Raw genomic sequence first — 20,765 nt, 5'->3', positions numbered from 1 at the left:
CTAATTTTGCAGTTTCCAATGGTCTATTGTACAGGATACAGAAAGAGGAATGCACATCAGAAATTAGCTGCATTAGCCATTTATACAGAATAGTGAAAATATAGAGTGAAAATACAAAATACATTTTAACAAAGTTCTGCTGGTCTAGGAATACACTGATATCAAGAGGTATTATCAGATGTGTCTAGAGTGTCAACTCCAAGAATACATTTAGGCATCAGACCACTGTTACTTCTACTGTGTATTGTAATGTTTTCCTTTGAAGGAATAACTGGATATTGCCAATTATTAACAAAGTTGATATGTGAGTTTAAATGCATTGTACAGTTGTGCTTGAAAGTTTGTGAACCCTTTAGAATTTTCTATATTTCTGCATAAATATGATCTAAAACATCATCAGATTTTCACTCAAGTCCTAAAAGTAGATAAAGAGAAACCAGTTAAACAAATGAGACAGAAAATATTATACTTGGTCATTTATTTATTGTGGAAAATTATTTAATATTACATATTTGTGAGTGGCAAAAGTATGTGAACCACTAGGATTAGCAGTTAGTTTGAAGGTGAAATTAGAGTCAGGTGTTTTCAATCAATGGGATGCCAATCAGGTGTGAGCGGGCACCCTGTGTTATTTAAAGAACAGGGATCTATCAAAGTCTGCTCTTCACAACACGTTTGTGGAAGTGTATCATGGCACGAACAAAGGAGATTTCTGAGGACCTCAGAAAGAGTTGTTGATGCTCATCAGGCTGGAAAAGGTTACAAAACCATCTCTAAAGAGTTTGGACTCCACCAATCCAGTCAGCCAGATTGTGTACAAATGGAGGAAATTCAAAACCATTGTTACCCTCCCCAGGAGTGGTCGACCAACAAAGATCACTCCAAGAGCAAGGCGTGTAATAGTCGGCGAGGTCACAAAGGACCCCAGGGTAACTTCTAAGCAACTGAAGGCCTCTCTCACATTGGCTAATGTTCATGTTCATGAGTCCACCATCAGGAGAACACTAAACAACATTGCTGCTTGTCTGCAGTTTGCTAAAGATCACGTGGACAAGCCAGAAGGCTATTGGAAGAATGTTTTATGGATGGCTGACACCAAAATAGAACTTTTAGGTTTAAATGAAAAGTGTTATGTTTTGACAAAGGAAAACACTGCATTCCAGCATAAGAAGCTTATCCCATCTGTGAAACATGGTGGTGGTAGTATCATGGTTTGGGCCTGTTTTGCTGCATCTGGCCCAGGGTGGCTTGCCTTCATTGATGGAACAATGAATTCTGAATTATATCAGAGAATTCTAAAGGAAAATGTCAGGACATCTGTCCATGAACTGAATCTCAAGAGAAGGTGGGTCATGCAGCAAGACAAAAACCCTAAGCACACAGGTTGTTCTACCAAAAAATGGTTAAAGACGAATAAAGTTAATGTTTTGGAATGGCCAAGTCAAAGTCCTGACCTTAATCCAATAGAAATGTTGTGGAAGGACCTGAAGTGAGCAGTTAATGTGAGGAAACCCACCAACATCCCAGATTTGAGGCTGTTCTTTACGGAGGAATTGGCTAAAATTCCTCCAAGCTGGTGTGCAGGAACAATCAAAAGTTACCGGAAACGTTTAGTTGCAGTTATTGCTGCACCAGATACTGAAAGCAAAGGTTCACATACTTTTGCCACTCACAAATATGTAATATTCAATCATTTTCCTTAATAAATAAATGACCAAGTATAATATTTTTGTCTCATTTGTTTAACTGGTTTCTCTTTATCTACTTTTAGGACTTGAGTGAAAATCTGATGATGTTTTTAGGTCATATTTATGCAGAAATATAAAAAATTGTAAAGGGTTCACAAACTTTCAACCACAACTGTAAGTGCCAGAGAGAAAGGACAGGCATCCTGGCCAGGGTAAAGGAAGGATTCATGTCCGGCCAGGAGATCATAATGAAAGGAACAGGCAAACAGGCTGACCAGTAGCAGATCATTCCCCCACACGGCAGGTGACAGTGTCTTTTCGACCTAAACCCAATCAGGACACCTGCAGGGTGGCATGGGAGTTGGAGTCTGAAAATGCATCCTTATCGGGGGTCTTAGGGGTCCACCAGAGGGAGCTGCGTGGGGAAGGGGTGACTCCCCTGGTGTACGAACAATCCGAAAATGCTCTGGTCGACCTGGACAGGAGACCAGAAGCAGTTCCTGGGTCTGATTTTAAAGGAAGCCCTTCTGCTTCCTCTGTCAGAGTCAGTAGGCAGCAAGCAATAGTCAGTGGAGGACAAAAAAAGGAAGTTTCATTGGTGTTTGAAGAGGTGATGTTGGAAAAGTGCCTTCTGTAAATAAAATCCTTTATTTTATTACTGTTAATTTGTGCTGTATTATTATGTAAGTGGTTTGCGGCTCTCTAGTGCCCCCTTGTGGTTACAGTATGTATATGGAAACTTACTGATTGAGGCACCCCAATCATGCCAAAAAGAATGGCAAATGTTTGCTATGATAGGTAAAGCACTTGTGCTTGTCTGCCTATCACTTGTAGACACTAAATTAGATTTTAAGAAAGGTGAGCAAGACTGAGGTAAACTTCTTCCTTCCTGGAAACTCCTCAAGCATCTGCTGGGCTCTTGGTGACACTTAAAAGGGCCATTTGAGAAACCAGAAAAAGGGCAATTGTAAATTATAAAGTTAAAGAAAGTGGGAATGATGGTGTAAAAGGTGCAAGAAGGAACACTTAGACAACCTTGTTCAGCAAAAATGTCGAAAAAGTGCAAAACAGGCTTCAGCTAAATGAAAAAAATAAAGTTACTGAGAGAAGAGAGTTCCACCCTATTTAGGCAATAGTCCTCAATGAACACCCACTTCTGGTGGCTTCAGGATTTTTACATTTGCCAACAGAGAAGTGGGGGGCTTCGAAGCAGAATCAGACACCGGGTCTTGCAGTGGGAGACCTGCAGAACTGAATGTGGAAAAGGAAAGGTGATTAGTGGCAGTGCTGCCCTCAGACACCACCCTTTCTGAGCCTTGAAGTTGTCCCTGAAGCACATATACTTGATAACCGACATATATAAAAGTCAATGTGTGTATGTATGTTCCAGCATCGCGTCCAAACAGCTGGAGCGATTTTCATGAAACTTGGTACACATGTTCCTCATTGATCGACTGAAATTAATGTAGGGTGAAATCAGCCGTAACCCCCTTTTGGGTAGGGTAGGGGGTAACTTGCGGTCTTGTATGTATGTTATCATCAAGTTGACACTTGGAACGACCACCATAAGGCGAACTGGAGGCGACTGCCAGCATTCTTTATGTTTGAGCGCCACCGCACCCCTGTTGCTTTTGAAATTAAACACAGTTCTATGCAAGTAAGGCCATTACATCGGCAAAAGGAAACCTCCTAAGAAAGACAGTCGCTTAGCTGCTAATGCACAAACGATGCGAGCACTTCGGCAACATGAATCCTTCTAGCAGAAAGATGCCCAGAGTAGTTCTGACGATTTAAATACTTTCTAGGAACCCACGCTCTTAACAGCACAGGCTTACACAGTTAGTATATACCAGGCGACTGCCAGCATTCTTTATGTTTGAGCACCACCGCAACTCTGTTGCTTTTCAAATTAAATACAGTTGGCCGGTTCCGAGCGTCAACTTGATGATAACATACATACAACACTGCAAGACAAGCACATTAGTGAGTCTTTATTCATCCATCCATTATCCAATCCGCTATATCCGAACTACAGGGTCACGGGTTGTCTGCTGGAGCCAATCCCAGCCAACACAGGGCGCAAGGCAGGAAACAAACCGCAGGCAGTGTGCCAAGCCCACCGCAAAAAACCCACGCAGACACGGGAACAACATGCAAACTCCACGCAGGGAGGACTTGGGAAGCGAACCCAGGTTTTTTATTTTTATTTTTAAAGTTGTGTTTTTTTAATTATGTTTTTCTCAAACAATTAAAAAAAAATTTATTTTCCTCCCGGGCAACGCTGGGTATTTCAGCTAGTGATAAAATAAAAATTCACTGTAGATAACCAATAGGGTTTAAAAATGGGACTTTGTTCCAAATTTAGAATTTACTCTTCTTTTTTGTTTTCAATCCATGTTCAGTTTTCCAGCCCACCTTATAAAGCAAGTTCCCCTTAGTTTATCTACTCTTTTTTTTTTTAGTCTCTCTGCTCTGGGTTGTTAAAATTGGATTCAAATCTTGGAGTCTGCGGAATCTCCTAGCAGATAAAACATCAACATTTTCAGAACATTAGAACAACTATAAAAAGAACAGGCCATTCAGGCCAGCAAGCCCAAAGCGTTTAGTCTTTGTGGAGAACCCTGTGTATGTTTTGGTTTTCCTGATGTATCCCACAAACAGGCAACTTTAAACTGGAAGTGTGTGCATAAATGTTTTTTTTATAATGGGCTGGTGTTATAGTCACAGTGAGTTCCTGCATTCTACCAAATGTTGTCAGATTAAAATGCAGTTCCTGTGATCCTGAACTGCTTATAAGCAAGTATGATAATGAATTATTGAATAAAAGATTGTCTCGTGTTAATCCCATCTTTCATTGTTTTACTGTGATTATGTTACTCCGATCTCACCAATCAGTCTACAATAGGTTACTCCAATAAAATATAAATTGATTTTCTTACTAAAATATGCTACATTATATCTGCTCAGATTTTCTTCTTGTGTGATCCGGATCATTGCTTTTCATACAGATCCATGAGTTTTTCATACTGTACTTGTCTCTCTCTCTGCTTCATTAGTAGTTCCCTCTGCTTTCCTCCACCTGCACAGTTAGTGCCTACTCTCCTGCAGATTTAACTTATTGTTATGTGATTTGTATTTAAGCAACAGTCATATTTGTATGACTGCTGAAAACGAGTGAAATAAATATATCCAAAAATCTTTGACTATGAACGCAAACCGATCAATGAAAAAAAAAATCCACCCATCAATTATGTGTTTAGTTTTCTGCTTGTGGCCAGTTCAGTTTCTTTACATTTTGCTCAGCTTCTGCTCCCTTGTCTAGCTTTCTTTCTCTTCTATTTGTCCTTCACTAAATAGTGCCTTGTCTGTCTGTGTTTGAAGTTATGCGTGCTAACCATCAACTATCCGTTACAGGGATCCTGTGGAGCTTGTTGGGCCTTCAGTGCTGTTGGTGCATTGGAAGGTCAACTCAAGCTGAAAACAGGCAAGCTGGTGTCTCTTAGTGCACAGAACCTCGTAGACTGTTCATCCAAGTATGGAAATCGCGGATGTAATGGAGGTTTCATGACCCAGGCATTCCAATATGTTATTAATAACCAAGGAATTGACTCTGATGAATCCTATCCTTACAAAGCCGTGGTAAGATTTGATATCTTCCTATATGCAAGGGTTTAAATACATTTATCAATGCAATGGTTTTATGAGAATATATTATGTTTTCTTCTCTGTGTTTCTTTTTATAACAGTATGTTTTCTTGCCTTTGTCTATAGCAGGTATTTTGTGTTTCTGGTTTTCCAGTTTGGTCACTAGGTGGCATCAGAGCTCCTTTTGTGTAATGGTTGTGGTCATCAGTGCAGAATGTAGGACTGGCTCAATGGTTCTCTAATGGCAACTAATTCCACCATAGATAGGAACATAATATTTCAGAAACAGAACCTTAGTCAGTTATACCTATGGGAGGTAATTGAATAGAAAATATAGGGGTTAGAAAGGAACAGAAGAAACCCAGAGTCAGGGAAGTACAGTACTTGGAAAAAAGATGATTGAGAATACAATATTTTCAATTTGTGCTGGCGTTAAGTGAATAACAAATGAAATAGTAGCCTTTGTGGTTTTCTAAATGCGTGTCCTTGAACATATTCAAGATGGACCAGTGAGTAACATTGCACAAGCTCCCTACATCTGCATGGGTGTTGCTATGGGTGCTCTCCTTTTCCAACCACATCCCAAAGACATGCATGTTGGGTTAATCATTTACTCTAAATTTTCCCAGTGTTGGGATTTGTACAGAAGAGCCCAGCAATGGAATGGCCTTTTATTGCAGGGTCATGCCTGATCTGGTTTTGATGATAGGTGCAGGGACAGATGAATGGTGTCCTCAAAGCCTTTTGACAGAACAAAAACAAACAAATCTGTATGGCTGTAATGAAGACAAATTAAATGTTGTCATGTTGTTCTTGATATCTTTGAAATGTTCCCCAAAATGGTTACCCTCCTTTTCACCTCCCTACCCTGCTGTAGAAGGAATTCCACAAATAAAATTATTACACAGACAAATGGTCCCCTTGGTAACCTTCGAAGGGCCATATTACTAAAGATACAGCCAGTCACTACATCAAATGTGGATATAACAGCCATTTGTGATAAGTAAATCTTGATTGAGGAACAAAAATTGTATTGGGTGCTTGATAGTGTCATGCAGGTTTAAATTAAACAGGAATGTTACATTTCTGTGAAGAGTTACATCCAGACTTTCAATTTTGTTTAATGTTTTCATATTTGTTAACATCAAATGTTATTAAAACTTCACCCACATCCTGGCCATAGATAAAGGCTACCAGCCTGAACAAATAACTAACGATTTAATCTGTTTGATTATTCATTTATCCAAAGCAATTATCTGAAACTTTTGTCACCCCTTATATTTAGCAATCTCAGCGCATCTTACTGGGTATCTTTTTAGATGGGCTGCAGAGACACCTGTTGATAACAGGTGAGCTCTACGCCTGGTCTCCCCATAGGTAGAGACACCATTTCCCCTGTTAATTTCATGGCCATCCCAGAAGTGACACAAATAAACAGACACCCTGCTAGAGACCATATTGAGTCAGGACAGGAACTGTAATGAAAGCACTCTGTGCAAAGAGAAGAGGCTCAGGAAATAAAATAGAGAAAGATTGCAGGTGAGGAGGGGGGGAGAGAGAGAGAGAGAGAGAGAGAGAGAGCGAGCGCGCTCTCATGGTGGTATGGGTGAGGTGGGAAAATGGGTGAGCTACTCCTCCTGGTAGACACTGGGTACAAATACCTGCAAAGGTAGACGCAGTCCTTTTGATATTTTCTATTCTCCCTTATTGATCCCTTGTTTCAATGATTTTGAAACATTGAGTGTACATTAGTTTATGATTAGAAACACATTTTTAAGCATACCTTATGTGACGATGCGGGTCCACTCGACGCTCCCATCTGTTAAGTGTTCAGTGGGGATAAAAATCATCAATAAATAAATCCTTTAAAATCCGAGGTTAAAATAAAATGCAGAAGTTAATGCAGTCTCTCTCATTACTCTCCGGCCCACCTCCGTCACTCTTTCTCCCCGTCTCACCCATTGCTCTCGCAGCCGGCGGAGACCCAACAGCCACGAGCTCCTTAAGCCAACCTCCGTCTTAGCCCCGTTATGGATGTCACTGCCAGACCAACGAGGTCGGCTCTCCTCCCTGTATCCTTCGCGCACCCATAGTCGCTCCTCGGATCCCTCGGGAGGACACCTGCCTTGCTCACTCCACTCACTCGAACTAGCCCCCAGAGTGCAAAAGCCTAACGCTCCTTCGCGGGGCCCCAGCTCGCGGTGTCCCCACTTTCCAGGTAGCCAGATCATGCCTGCTGCTTGCCGTCTTTTAACCTCACGCTTTCTCTTTTCTTCGATCCTTCCATTTTTTTCCCCACCCCTCGGTGTCGACCCGTGTGTATATGTATGTGCGCGTGTGTGTGTGTGTATGTATATATATATATATATATATATATATATATATATATATATATATATATATATATATATATATATATATATACCCTGATGCGTCTCCGTGGGTGCAGCGCCCACACGTGCAGGTGCGACTCGCCCCAACCACCTCATTAACTCTTCTTCTGGCACTTCTTTTTGAAGCCGCGGACCCGCTATACCACACCTTAAACCATAGTAAATGAAAAAGTAGGTATTTTTTGTTTTGTTTTCTGGTGCATGCAAACAACAAAGTCTGTGAAGTGAAATTAATGTGTCAGCTGAAGTAAAAAATAATCTCTGCTTTATTATAAAAGTAAATTTTATGCTTTAAACAGAAATACCTCTGAAATATTTGTTATGCAGTAACTTAACTTTGTGTTCTGCTGCTATCGTTATGTTTGTCTAGGATGGTCAGTGCCAGTATGACGCTGCTGCGAGAGCGGCCAACTGCAGCAGTTATAGTGAACTTCCATATGGGGACGAAAATGCCCTGAAAGAAGGTGTTGCTAATGTTGGACCGATTTCTGTTGCCATTGATGCCACACGGCCTACATTTATTCTGTATAGGAGTGGTATGATGTTCTCTCTTTTTATACGTATACAGTATATATACAGTATATATATTTGCTGTTTAACTTTTCAACATATTTTATGAACAGTATGTGAAATACCAGGGGCTAATCAAGAGGTACCACTAGTGCTCAATTTTTGGCAGTTTTCTGGTACTGTGAAATATACAAGTAGCTATACAAAATACAGTACAGTCACTCAGGATATGCATTTCTTAAACTGACTAATTGTATCATCTATGGATACACATTCTACAAACAAAAGCCACGCCACCTTGTACTTTTGAACATGCATCATGCTGAATCAAAACTCTTCAAGTTACACACAGAGAAAGCCGTCTCACTTGGTCCTAATTCTTGCTTCAACATCAGCAAAACCTTGATTTATCTTTTGTCCTGTTTGACTTTCCTAGTAGATTCTAAGAAATCTAGTAGTTTCCTAGTAGATTCAAAATTAATGAGCAGTTAGGTCATTAACGCTGCCCTGACTCAGTTATTTAAAACCACAGATGGCAGGAGCAAGTCATCTTGATGGTAAAGCAGGCTTAAATAAAAAACTCCTCAACACTGATCTTCTTTTAAGTTAAAATTTTAGCTATTTTTTTCAGCCCCGGTAATGGACACTGAGTGATTTATAACACCATAATATGTTTCTAAAATGTATTTTTAGAGAATTTTGATTTTAGAAGGGTTAATTAGGAGATCCTAGATGCCTGGATCCCCCACATTTTGTACTTTGGCTTCAATTATTGAAAGATGGCACAGGCTCAAGGATGGGAATTACAGCAAACATAATAAGCAAATTGGAATTAGAACATACCAAGAAATGCCTAACAATATTGAAATTTACAGTATCATAATTATTTTTTTTAATCAATTATTAGACACCTTAATGATAAATTACATCCTCTACTATGTATTTATAGACTGATGCAAAGAACAGCACTGATCTTATTATTTTTTTCCCGTAGTTCATTTTTATAGCTTTTGCAATGTATTTATCTTAGTTCTTGCCATTTTAGAGTTTTTGCTCATGAAAATTTGGATTATTATGTTGGTATTTCGTATAGACTTTTCTTTGGTATTTTTATATTGTTATTTTGCTGTTTTGTCACTATTTTTGTTTACTGATGGCCACCACCATTTGTGTACATGTTTCCCTAGTAACAGTGTATACAGTATGTTATCAGTGCGACAAGATAAAGAACGGTCATGTTGGTCTCATCTTTATCTGAGATTGCACATAACCACTCATTCTGTCTCTTACTTCATAGTTTTCTGGTTCACTTTTTAATTCATTTTTGGCACATTCATTTGACCTCAATTTTTGTTTCTCATTTAAAAGTTTATTTTTGACTTTTCGATTACAATCCTTTGCTTGCCTCTTGACTGCATTTTTTCTCCAGATTCTTATATTTTCTTATTGCTATTTTTTCCACTATTAGTACAAAACCATACATATGCAATGATCATTGTATTGCTTGTGAAAAATAAAATCTCTGCTACTGCCACTCACACATTTACAAGCAAATGCATGGATTTTGGCAGTGTCTGATGATGGGCAGGCCAAATATCACCAGTCAGGCTAATAGTGGTTAAGTGAGAACGACTCCCACCAAAGACATTAAAAAATAAATAAATGAACAAAGCGGAGGTTGGAATAAGGCACCATGTGGTCCTGCTGTTTACAAAATAGTGGCAAAAATGCATTGATGTAGATGGAAATTTTTTTGGAGAAGTAAATATATTTACCAGTTTTTATTTGAATTGTTAAATGAATGTGCTTGTGACTTTTGGTTTAACAAAGGTGCAAAATACAGAAGGTTCCAGAGGGTCTAGGATCTTTTAATAAGCTTTCAATAAATCTCTAAAAGGCAGAAAATCTAAATTGTAAGGGGTCCCCTAAAATGAAAACCATTTTGTAGTGTTACACTATAAATGACTTAGTATCAATTACAGAGTTTGTGAGAAAATATTGTAGCAAAGTATAGAGAGCTTTTAACAGCATGATGTGGTGAGATGAACATAGACAGGCTGACAAGAACTAGACATATGACTGTCAAGAAAGGAGAGCAAATCCTTTAAATCAGAAGTGCTTGAGAAAGAGAGTGGAGACTTTCTTAGGGAATGAATAAATAGAGACCTCATGCAGCTGCTTTTGCCTGTAGAGGGCAGCATCTCATGATGAAGAGTGTAACCTCAACTCCTGATATCTGACACTGACTGTGTAACCCAGCTTTGTCTTACTTGCAGGTCATATCAGTCGCTTACAGTACAGTGTTGCTGTATTTTATTCAGTAAAGAGTTTTCTATTGGAATGAATCTGTGGCAGCACTACTGACTTCAGTTCTCAGCAGTCCGCAAGGGTGCATAGTGGCCAATGGGAGATCAGTGTGCACTTGAAAGTGAGTTGACATTCACAGAAAATGGTTGGAGTGGAATTGCAGCAGCCTTTGACAGACGGCGACTAAGCATTCATGTGTGAAACAAAATGGCTTTTCTGTTTGATGCTTTTTCATACAATGAGTACAATGTGTATGTTTCTGTTGTGACCCGAGGCAAAAAACATCAAACCCCTTCCCAAACTCAAGAAGAGCAACTTGAAAAAAAAAAAAAAAAGTTATCTATGAGTAGATAAAAATGAACAAAAATTGTATAATCTTATATTAAAATAATAAAAAGAGACCATAAATAAACAAAGAGAAAACTAGACTAATAAAACAATGGCTCCTTTTACAACACCTGAAAGTAACTTACAACTGTTGTGTCTTCCTTGAAACAAAAATATAAATGGCAAGGATACTTAAAAAACGCAAGAAAAAATTTAAACCAGGCAGTGGAGCAGAGATAATGAAATCAAGAAAAACAAGATGAGGCAAAACTCTCCCGGGCAATTTCCTATCTATGGTAATATTATTCTTTTCCTTAATCTTTCCATTTAGAGAGTTTTATAAGAGATCATTTATAAATGAAGGTTGTACAAAAAACTCAAATAACTGCTCATAAAAATGATTAAACTGTAGTTAAAAACTTTAGTGATTTGTGTATCTACAGCATTTCCAAGTACAGAAGCGGCTTAATATATGTGTATAAAGAGCTGAGAACAGAGGAGAGTAATGAACTCTACTCTTCTTAATCTTTAGCTTCCGTTAAGTGATTTTTGAGAAGAGTGATGCAGGAGGTGAACCCTTGTAATAAAATGCAGTCCTGTTCCTACTTTTTTCTTGAGTGTTTCAAAAGTATTTAGCCTCTGGTATTTTGAACCCATATGCAGAATGCATAACTCAACTTTTAAAAAGTTTAAATGAGCAAATAGATAAATTCAAGCCAAGACGTATCTTCTGACTATGAGCTAGAAATGCTTTGTTGCTATTTGTAAACAGAAACTTGTCTTCCTGCTTCAGGTGTGTACAATGATCCAAGCTGCTCACAGAAAATAAACCACGGAGTATTGGTCGTTGGTTATGGGACCCTTAATGGGCAGGATTACTGGCTTGTAAAGAACAGGTAAGAACTGTAGAACAGAATAATGATATTAAACACAAAGATCCTTTAAATATTCAAATATGTTGTGAATATGTAGAGATTTTTCATAGCATGATTTTCATACTTCTCCTAAGAAAAATATTTCTAAACATGTAAATTGTTTTTGTCATTCACAGCTGGGGGGCAACTTTTGGAGACAACGGGTACATTAGAATGTCAAGAAACAACAATAATCAGTGTGGCATCGCCCTGTTCCCCAGTTACCCAGTCATGTAAACTCTTCAACAACAACATTAAGAGACTGGCTGCTACATAATCCACACTTTTCTTCTTCCTAAAGTTTTCCTTTTTTAATTCACTTTATTGTAAATTTATCTTTCTTTGCTAGATTAACCAAACTGAAAATAATACTGTTTAATGGTATCAGTATAAGCAAAGGAGACAGCAAGTGCCACACAGTATGAAGAACTTGAACTGCCAGACTGAGCTCATGGATTGTGAACAAAATGATGTCACACATTAGCCCACTGACGAAATACCACAGTGTCGCAAAGACTATGACTCCACTGACATTATGAACTGTATGATATAAACTCTAGTCTAACTCTAGTAAAATTGAAAGAAAACATTTGCATATAAATGAGCCTAGCTGATACTTAAAACTAAAACAAAGGAAAGATTGAGAAAAGAAAGTTTGACTGAGAACAAACCTGCACATGATGGGTTGAAAAACTACTGTCTTTCTGAGTAACTCTTCCTGTTTAACAACAGGAAGACAGCAGTAATTCAGTGCTTGTTTAGCATACCATTTCATGGTTTGTCAGCTGTGTTACATTTTAATTATTTTTTACTTAAAGAGTGGATGCACTTTGATTTTTAGACTTGTGTTACTATTATTGAATAACAGAATTTGTATTAATAATGTTTTTGTTGTTCTTGTGGCAACAGCACTGGTACTCCTTTTTTAGAGTGCCTTCCATTTCATTGCCTCTAAGAGATGCATAACCAGTTTTCAATACACTTGAAAAGCTGATTCAGCAGAGCAGATCATTTGATCGCATTTGATTAATCCTTTCAGATGTTATCAAACTCATTTCATTTTGTTTGTTGTCACAGAGACTGGAGCTAATAAAGTATCTATCTATCTATAATAATATATATATAATATATATATATATAATCATGGCAGCACTGGGTACAAGGCAGGAGTTAACCCTGGATAGCTCCAGGATAGATTTGCCCGTAGCAAATTATTTTATATATGAATTTTCTATGTTACTTAGGGATTTATCCAATAGTCTAAAGTCATGAATGTTAACCTGAGTGAGGAATCTAAAGTGTTGCAGGTTTTGCATGAGTGTGCTTTGTGACGGATCCCATCCATTGCTGGTTCCTATATTGCACCCATTTCTGCTCCCTAGTGACCATGAATTAGAATCAGCAAGTTGTTATCAAATCTTCAAGCAAAACATAATATTAAAGTAAAGGAACACTGAACAAAATGAAAACGAAAAAATGATAACTTACATTATTTATCTGTTGAAGAGAGGCATGCAATTTTAAGAAAAACAAATTGCCCCCTTGAACTCAATAACGTATCATACATAAACAGAAATGTCTGCAGTCACCGATGTATCTCTCATTGTGGACCCCATCACTGCAGCATTGATTCAGATCAAGGACATTGGCATTTCGAGTTTTGAACACAAATGATTACTTTCTGGTCGATTGAAGGTCCTATTTGTCCTGCCACTAAAAAGTCAAAATTGGTAAAACAAAACAATGAATTGGTTTGGACCTGGAGATGAAATGAAGACCAAACCATAATGTTTTAAAGTGCCAAAATAGCAACAAGAAAATATAAACACACCAAAGTGTCAAAGTCCAATACATAAAAGAAAAAATAAATCTTAAAAGAAATGGAAAAAATTTCCTGACTACCAAAAAATCTTCACCAACTATCAGGGTGTGTTTGTTTATCAGTTTATCCAGCAACTTAAATACCTGTTTTAATGTATCATATATCATCTTATATACCCGCACTGTAGTAACATTATCATTGTCACTTCCGGAAGTCACACAGTAGTGATGATGCCAGCACTCACAATTCATTACCAAAGTGGCAATGCAAATAAACAAAAATATAATGATGAAAACTTGCAAAATTTTTATTAAGCCAGATACTGAAAAAATCAACATAAAATGATGTACTATAACACTTCTTGTTCTGAATTGATATAATTAAACTCATTTTTTGTCATTTCAAGTTCATTCAATTTGTTCAAAATATGTCATCATTTTGACAATGGCATAATTTCTGTGCCGTCCTTTGGCTGTTGTCTCTCACAGGTGCCACTATTTTGTGCATTTTTCTTATGGTCATAGGCATGATTTTTATGGCAAAGATACCCACTGCTCTTCAAATGGGCACAGCCTGTGAACACCATGTGGGTAGGGCTGGGTGTCTTCAAGCTGTACCTATTAAAGATTGTGGCACACAGCTTCAGAATTTAAGCTTGGGGTAATACCAGAAATTAGTCATCTTCTCTTGCAATTTGTTCTGTTAGGAATAAGGATTTCTAGCTATGGTTGAAACGTTTAGCAATGTTATTTTTGACTTTGACTTTGTTTTTAGTGTTTTTCTGGTTTGATGATTCATTCTTATATCTGTTTTGCTCCTACTAACTGCTGCCCAGACAATGATAATTGTTTTTACCAGCTCCTTTTGACTAATGAATCCCCTAGTCTTTCTTGGTTCAAAATTTCTTTATTTGACACTTGGTGTCCGTTACATTATTGCATATCCTCATGGCTTAAATCTGGACTAGTCATTCCATTACTTAAGTTTGTTTTCTTTTCATTCTCATGGAGATTACCTACCTTATGTGTCTCAGATCAAAGGCCTTGTTACATGACCTAGCTGCACATCAGCTTTTTTACTGTACAGATATTCTGACATTCTGTTTAGAAAATATCCTTTTATACACAGCATAATGTTGTATGAAAAGCCTAGGATTATAATAGCAAATACTGTACACATTGTAAGAGTAGTTTAAGGATTAATTACCAGAGCAACCAAATGTGGTGACATTAGGAAAGTATGTGATCTTTTTATCAAAGCTATGCCAGTCCAAAACTATGGTGTCACTATGGGGTGTTTCACCCGGCTGGCCTAATGGGGAAATTATAAAGACTGTTGCATACCTACCATCTAAGACAGCAGACTGTTCATTCTTCATATTTGCATATCTTCCATTCTCCTTCATTGGATATTATTCATGTATAAGTAAGATTCATAAAAAACAGAGAGAAATGTTTTTGATATATGAATGTATTTTAATCTTCTGCTCCTGAGAAATTCAATTTATTTTAGACTGCTGAACATAGTTTTTTAAATTTTGCATTGTGAATACTGATTTGAAATAAAGCAATGTCAGAATGTTCTTGGTGCTTACATGAAGATGAAATAAGAAATGTATGTGGTTCAAAAACCCTATCCACATCTGAGCAAAATTTGGGTTACTTCAAACAGGTATGTCTCATTTAAGCGACTTAGTGTTTTATTTCCGAGTGTTATTATGCATATTTATTTTTAACGCATGTATCACTTTACTATGTCATTTAGGAATAGAGATTTCTACCTGTGTAAATTGTTTCCTTCTTTCATCCTAAACCAACGTGTGTTAGATTGACTGGTGTCTAGCGTGAGTGAGGATGTGTGTGGATTAGTGTGCCCAGCAGTGAAATGGTCAATTCTATTGGGCTGCTTGTAGCTTTGTATCGTCTACTGGAAACAGCTGCAAATTTTCCCTCTAGTGGTTAAATATTTACATGTACAGAAATATAAATCTACATACTCATAAGTGATGTTTTTGCAGCAGGTGATCAGCTTTTGAAATTGAGTGAAATAAGAAAGACAAATATTCTTTTCCCACCAAATTACATATTTTATTTTTAGTGCAACATCACAACAAACATTTTACATCATGAGGTATTTGAGAATTCTTTTTGGTATAAAATGTCCCATGTTCAAAGTTTGAATTGTGATTAGCCTTTGGTTATGTAGCTACATTCAAGATATATAAAAAAGTCAAAACCCCCATACTAAGTAGAAGCTGTGTATTGTTACACTTTCACCAACATGGGGAAAATGGGAGAACCACACCTGAAAAAGGATGGAATAAAAAGGAAAGAAACAAAGTAACATACACATTTCCATCACATTGTGTATTGAAAAGCCAAATATTTCAAACTCAAACCAATACTTTTATTCTTTGCTCTTTTACAGTGAATGTAAATTCTGAAGTGTACCAATGAATGTGGTCCAACATAGGCATGGATTTAATCATTTTTAGCCGAGATCATTGTAAGAATTCTGCTCTCAGAAGAAAGGCTAAAACTGGTTTCTAGGTATTTACAGAACACAGGTTGACAATTTAATTTCAATGTTGCACCTTGTTAATGAACTGAATAAAATAAGTTTATTAATTCTGGGACTGGCCATTCCACTGACCACTCAAAGAGCGAGAGCATGAAGTGAAGTTTAGTTGAGTTGTTGTTCTCAGTGTAGCTTGTAAGCAAGCATACTCTGCTTGATTTCTTTGTCATCCTTCCTTTCCTGTTCTTTCTTTTGCTACTGTAAGTATTTATTCAGCTTCATTCAGATTATAAAAAACTCATGTACCAAGAGTTTGGTCACGCTATAGAAAAGCAGCTACAACAAGAACTAATGCATTGTCTTAGACTTTAATGGCAGATTAGGAGTTTCAGAATTTGATCTATTAGGTACATTTTGAAAACTGTGTCATTCAAAACATTAAAACTAAAAGAGCTTTTCTGACAAAGATATTGGTTAGAGTTTGTTCTCTGGCTGTTGCACCCTGGCTCGATTCCAAACACTTTTTAACAACACAGATTCACCCTAACACAACATTTAATGTCTCATTTGTTGGTTGTCAAGCTGCAGAGGTAGTACCATACATTGGTCTCGTTAGGAACAAATATCCTTGAACGTTTCCCGTCTTTAACAGCTTTTGCTGGAAGTGGGATCCTTCCACTTTTCAAAGTTTATCATTTTTTTGTTTAAATTTCTAACTGGTTGGTTGTCTGGGCTCATCTTGAACTCCTCTAATGAAAAAAAAATGGAGCACTTTATTCACAGCACACATGCAGACTAGAACATGTGATTCCACCAAGAGCATTTTAAAAGGTAAAGTTTAAATAAGAGGAAGTTTATATCTGGGAAACTTCTGGTTCAGCTTTTTCTAGCGTAATAAATGTTGAATTCATTCCCCCACAACAAACCTTCAGCAACAAAAAAAATATAAATATGTTTTTGAAGTTACAATTACATTGTACATTTAGATTGTCCATTTAATCTTTCACCCAATTCTTTGGACATGTATATTAAATCCTGTTATACTACATTAGTCAACTTAAAGGAACTCATATATTTTGGGTTAGTCAAACAGGCTGTATTGTTAAGTACAGTATTAGTAAGTGTCTAACCTGATCTAACAATTAGCTGGAGTTCTCACAGCAACAAAAAGGAAAACTTACTATCTAATGGCAAATCTTGGAACACCACAATACTGACCTCAAAAGACAGACAGGCCTTAATGGAGCTGTCCTACGTCTTACACAAACATATCGGCAATAAAAGAAATGGATGTTCACTGAAATCAGCAAAAATTAAATGAATAACATATGATTACATGACAAGAAAAGGAATGGACAAACCTGGAAATCTGACTTAATAAAAAGAAATTGGTGTAATTAGTATTTCTTATTATTTCTGTACCTCCAATAACAATTACAATTTCATTTTTGCTAAACTATTTCACCTTCTTCAGTTAGCTAGATACATGATTTTCCATACTGATTCCAGAAGTACAACTCTGTCTTCTGGGTTTCTTCCCAACAAATTTAATAATTGAGGGCTAATGAATGGTTGCTGCTAATGCCAGTGAATGTGAAATCTTACAAAGTTAGCTTAGAGAAACAAAACGCTTCTGAAATATAAAGCAAAACTGTCTTTGCTAAAATTTATAGTAACTTAAATGGGGAAACTCTGTATTAGCACATCAAAGGAAAAAAACAACATTTTCAATTAATCTAGGATTAATAAATCACTTGCAACAAAATCCACAGGGCCCAGCTCTGTACCAGGCCTGAGTTTGGAAAACACTGGTCTAGATGAGCAGTATCATAGTGTCATGCCCAAGTCACTGCCACTGACCATGAAGCCTGTCGTTGGCACTGCAATTAAAAATAAGGACCACTAGAAAATGACTTGATGGACACTGTAAGGCCCACAAAAATGGTATGGTGTGAGTGCATGCTGATGCAATAGAGACAGACTAGAGAGTTCATCTCTTTCTTTTATTTATTTACCTCAGGGTATCCTGCCAGTAAGATCACAATCTCACTGAGGGCTTATTTCACTTTGCCAGTTCTGGCATAAAATGTAAATGACATCTGATTTTTCATTGAATGTGAAATCCCATAAACAGTTTCAATCCAAAGGGTAAACTCCTGTTAAAAAAAAAACTCATTACCTATTTTCTTTTCTGAAGCAATGTAGATAATTTCTGTCATGTTGTATACTAATCTGTTTGCTGAAACCTCAATGCAAAAATATAATTCATACTAGCCTAATATTTTTTTGTAACCAGGGCAAGCTAACTACATGTGTAAAACAGACCAAAGATATTAATATCAATGAATCACAATGGACTGTGGTATTATCAGATGTTGGTTTACTCGCTGGGAAAGTTGGCAACTGTTTAGATCTACATGATCATTTAGGTAAACAAAGCTGAGCAATTTACAGGGACTCACCTCGATATCCCAAGTCCGTACTGTAACTTTTTTTTTTATATTTTAGGACCACGTGTTTTGTGACCAAAAACAATTTATTAACTACCTGTTTGTGACTTCTTTAAAGTCATAGCTCAAATCCAGCTATAGCATTTTTTTCAAGAATATTAACAGTATGGTCCTGTGACAGCAATTCTGACTTTGTTTGAATGTCTGAATGCTTCTCATTTCCCACTTTCTGCTGGAGTATTCATTTGTCTGGCTGTTGTAAATTAGGGTTCTCAGGAAGGTTCGTGTAGATAGCATACAGTAGTTGCATTTTCCAAAAGAGCCTAAGAGCTGCATCATTGATTTTCTTTTCTCCACCATTACAGCATAGAGGAGAGTCACAGAGAAGAGCAGGCTTAGCAAGTCATGTGAAAGAGATCCACTAACATTGCCAGGATGATGGGCATTATGCTTGGGAGAACAATGACCTTAACATTATATCCCAGTCACTAGAAAGAAGTAAGTGACATACTAACTGTTGCTCTTATCAGTTCTTCCAAAATTTCAATACACAGATACAAAATCATAAGATAGCTGTAGCACTTGATTGGGGTGTGTGGCTGCTACTTTAAATGCAAGAACTGACCATCTTCTAGAATGAAATCTGATACTGAGCTCAAGGAACACCTTTTTTGTTTTTTCAACAAATATTGTACTAAATAGGAGGTATTAGGCTGCTTTTGTATCTCCATCTCCCTCTCTCACTTTAGAGACTTGCTTGCATTAAAAAGCATTACCATGGAATCTTTGGCTTAGTTAGTACGAGTTAAGAGAATTCCTGTCTCTGAGGTAGGTGCACTCAAAGCTGAAAAACAGCAGTCAACATCTGGTAAAACATACCGGTTGGCCTGCTTCATATTTGAACACACAGAGTAGAGGCAGATACAATGAAGGAGCAGCTCAAAGTAGTAAATGTCTAAATGACGCAAAAACTCTGAGAGCATTATATAACCTAAAATGTAAAAAGCAGAACTGTACAAAACTTAACAAATTTAAACTTAACAGGGACAAGGTGAATATATGGAATCTGCTAAACTAATTAAGTTAAGATTTGTGTGAATTAAAAAAACACGAGGTAGGTCTAAACTAAGGCATTCAAGAAAGGATCTTGATTTTGGCAAACAGAAGGTGGATCTTTAAAAGGTGACAAGATTTGATCTTTAATGCACAGTTTAAATTAGCTTGCCCAGTGTGAATGAATTACTAAGTGAGGCTGTTTGTCTGGCTCCTGCCCTGTACCTTATGCGGCCTACGCATTTTAAAAGGGTACTACCAATACTAAATCACCATTTTCAGCTGTGCTTGTGGCTTGTTTGCCTGAGTCTTGTGACAGACTGGTGTCTTTCTGTTAGTAATGAGCAACATTAGTATGGGATAAATACATCCATCCATCCATTATCCAACCCGCTATATCCTAACTACAGGGTCACGGGGGTCTGCTGGAGCCAAACCCAGTCAAGACAGGGCACAAGGCAAGAAACAAACCCTGGGCAGGGCGCCAGCCCACCACAGTGGGATAAATACATTCCTTTTAATATTTGATAGTAGCTTATAAGTTTTCATTAGTGCCTGTGTAATTAAGTTAAATTATTCTGACCTTTTAAAAATGCTCCTTCTTTATGAATATTTAAAAAATATATTTTTTTTCTGTGATCAAAGATCATCTAGATAATAAAATCCATCCATTCTTTGAACCCATTAAATTCAGTAAGAATCATGGGGTAATATTAATTTATTAGTATAACTAAAATTAATGAGTATTTAAAACAACATTCCCAAACCTGCTTAATCCAATTCAGGGTGATGTGGGGGTGAGGCCTATTTCAGCAATGCTGGGCACGAGGCTGCAAACCATCTCTGGGCAAGCTGCCAGTTCACTGCAGACTCCATTAAGACACACACACAAGCACACACATAAAGTGATACGGGGACACGTTATAGTCACACACTAACCTACCACACATCTTTAAGGATAAAACCTGGATGAAACCATTTAGACAAAGGAGGGACGTAGAAGTAAGAATTTTAATGTACTGTTGTATGTAATCATAAAAGTAAACTTAACACGACTTAACTTGAATATGCATACTAGACACAGACAAAGAAGGGCAATGGGTACAAACCAGGCACTCTATTTTAATAGAAGAAATATT

At 37.2% G+C, this 20,765-nt stretch overlaps 1 protein-coding gene across 1 annotated transcript in view; it reads left to right on the top strand.

Annotated features, from left to right (window-relative positions):
- LOC120527405 (cathepsin S-like) overlaps positions 1–14,021 on the top strand; it is a 33,746-nt gene extending 19,725 nt beyond the window's left edge. The window contains exons 5-8 of the mRNA XM_039750787.1: positions 5,103–5,327; positions 8,097–8,262; positions 11,664–11,766; positions 11,922–14,021. Coding sequence (XP_039606721.1) covers positions 5,103–5,327; positions 8,097–8,262; positions 11,664–11,766; positions 11,922–12,021 — 594 coding nt within the window. The 3' untranslated portion in view covers positions 12,022–14,021. The remainder of the gene's footprint in view (positions 1–5,102; positions 5,328–8,096; positions 8,263–11,663; positions 11,767–11,921) is intronic.
- The last annotated feature ends 6,744 nt before the right edge of the window (positions 14,022–20,765 follow it).

This window comes from Polypterus senegalus, chromosome 1 (assembly GCF_016835505.1).
Source record: "Polypterus senegalus isolate Bchr_013 chromosome 1, ASM1683550v1, whole genome shotgun sequence".
In the NCBI taxonomy this organism is placed as follows: domain Eukaryota; kingdom Metazoa; phylum Chordata; class Cladistia; order Polypteriformes; family Polypteridae; genus Polypterus; species Polypterus senegalus.
This window is presented reverse-complemented; position numbering and strand designations above follow the sequence as displayed.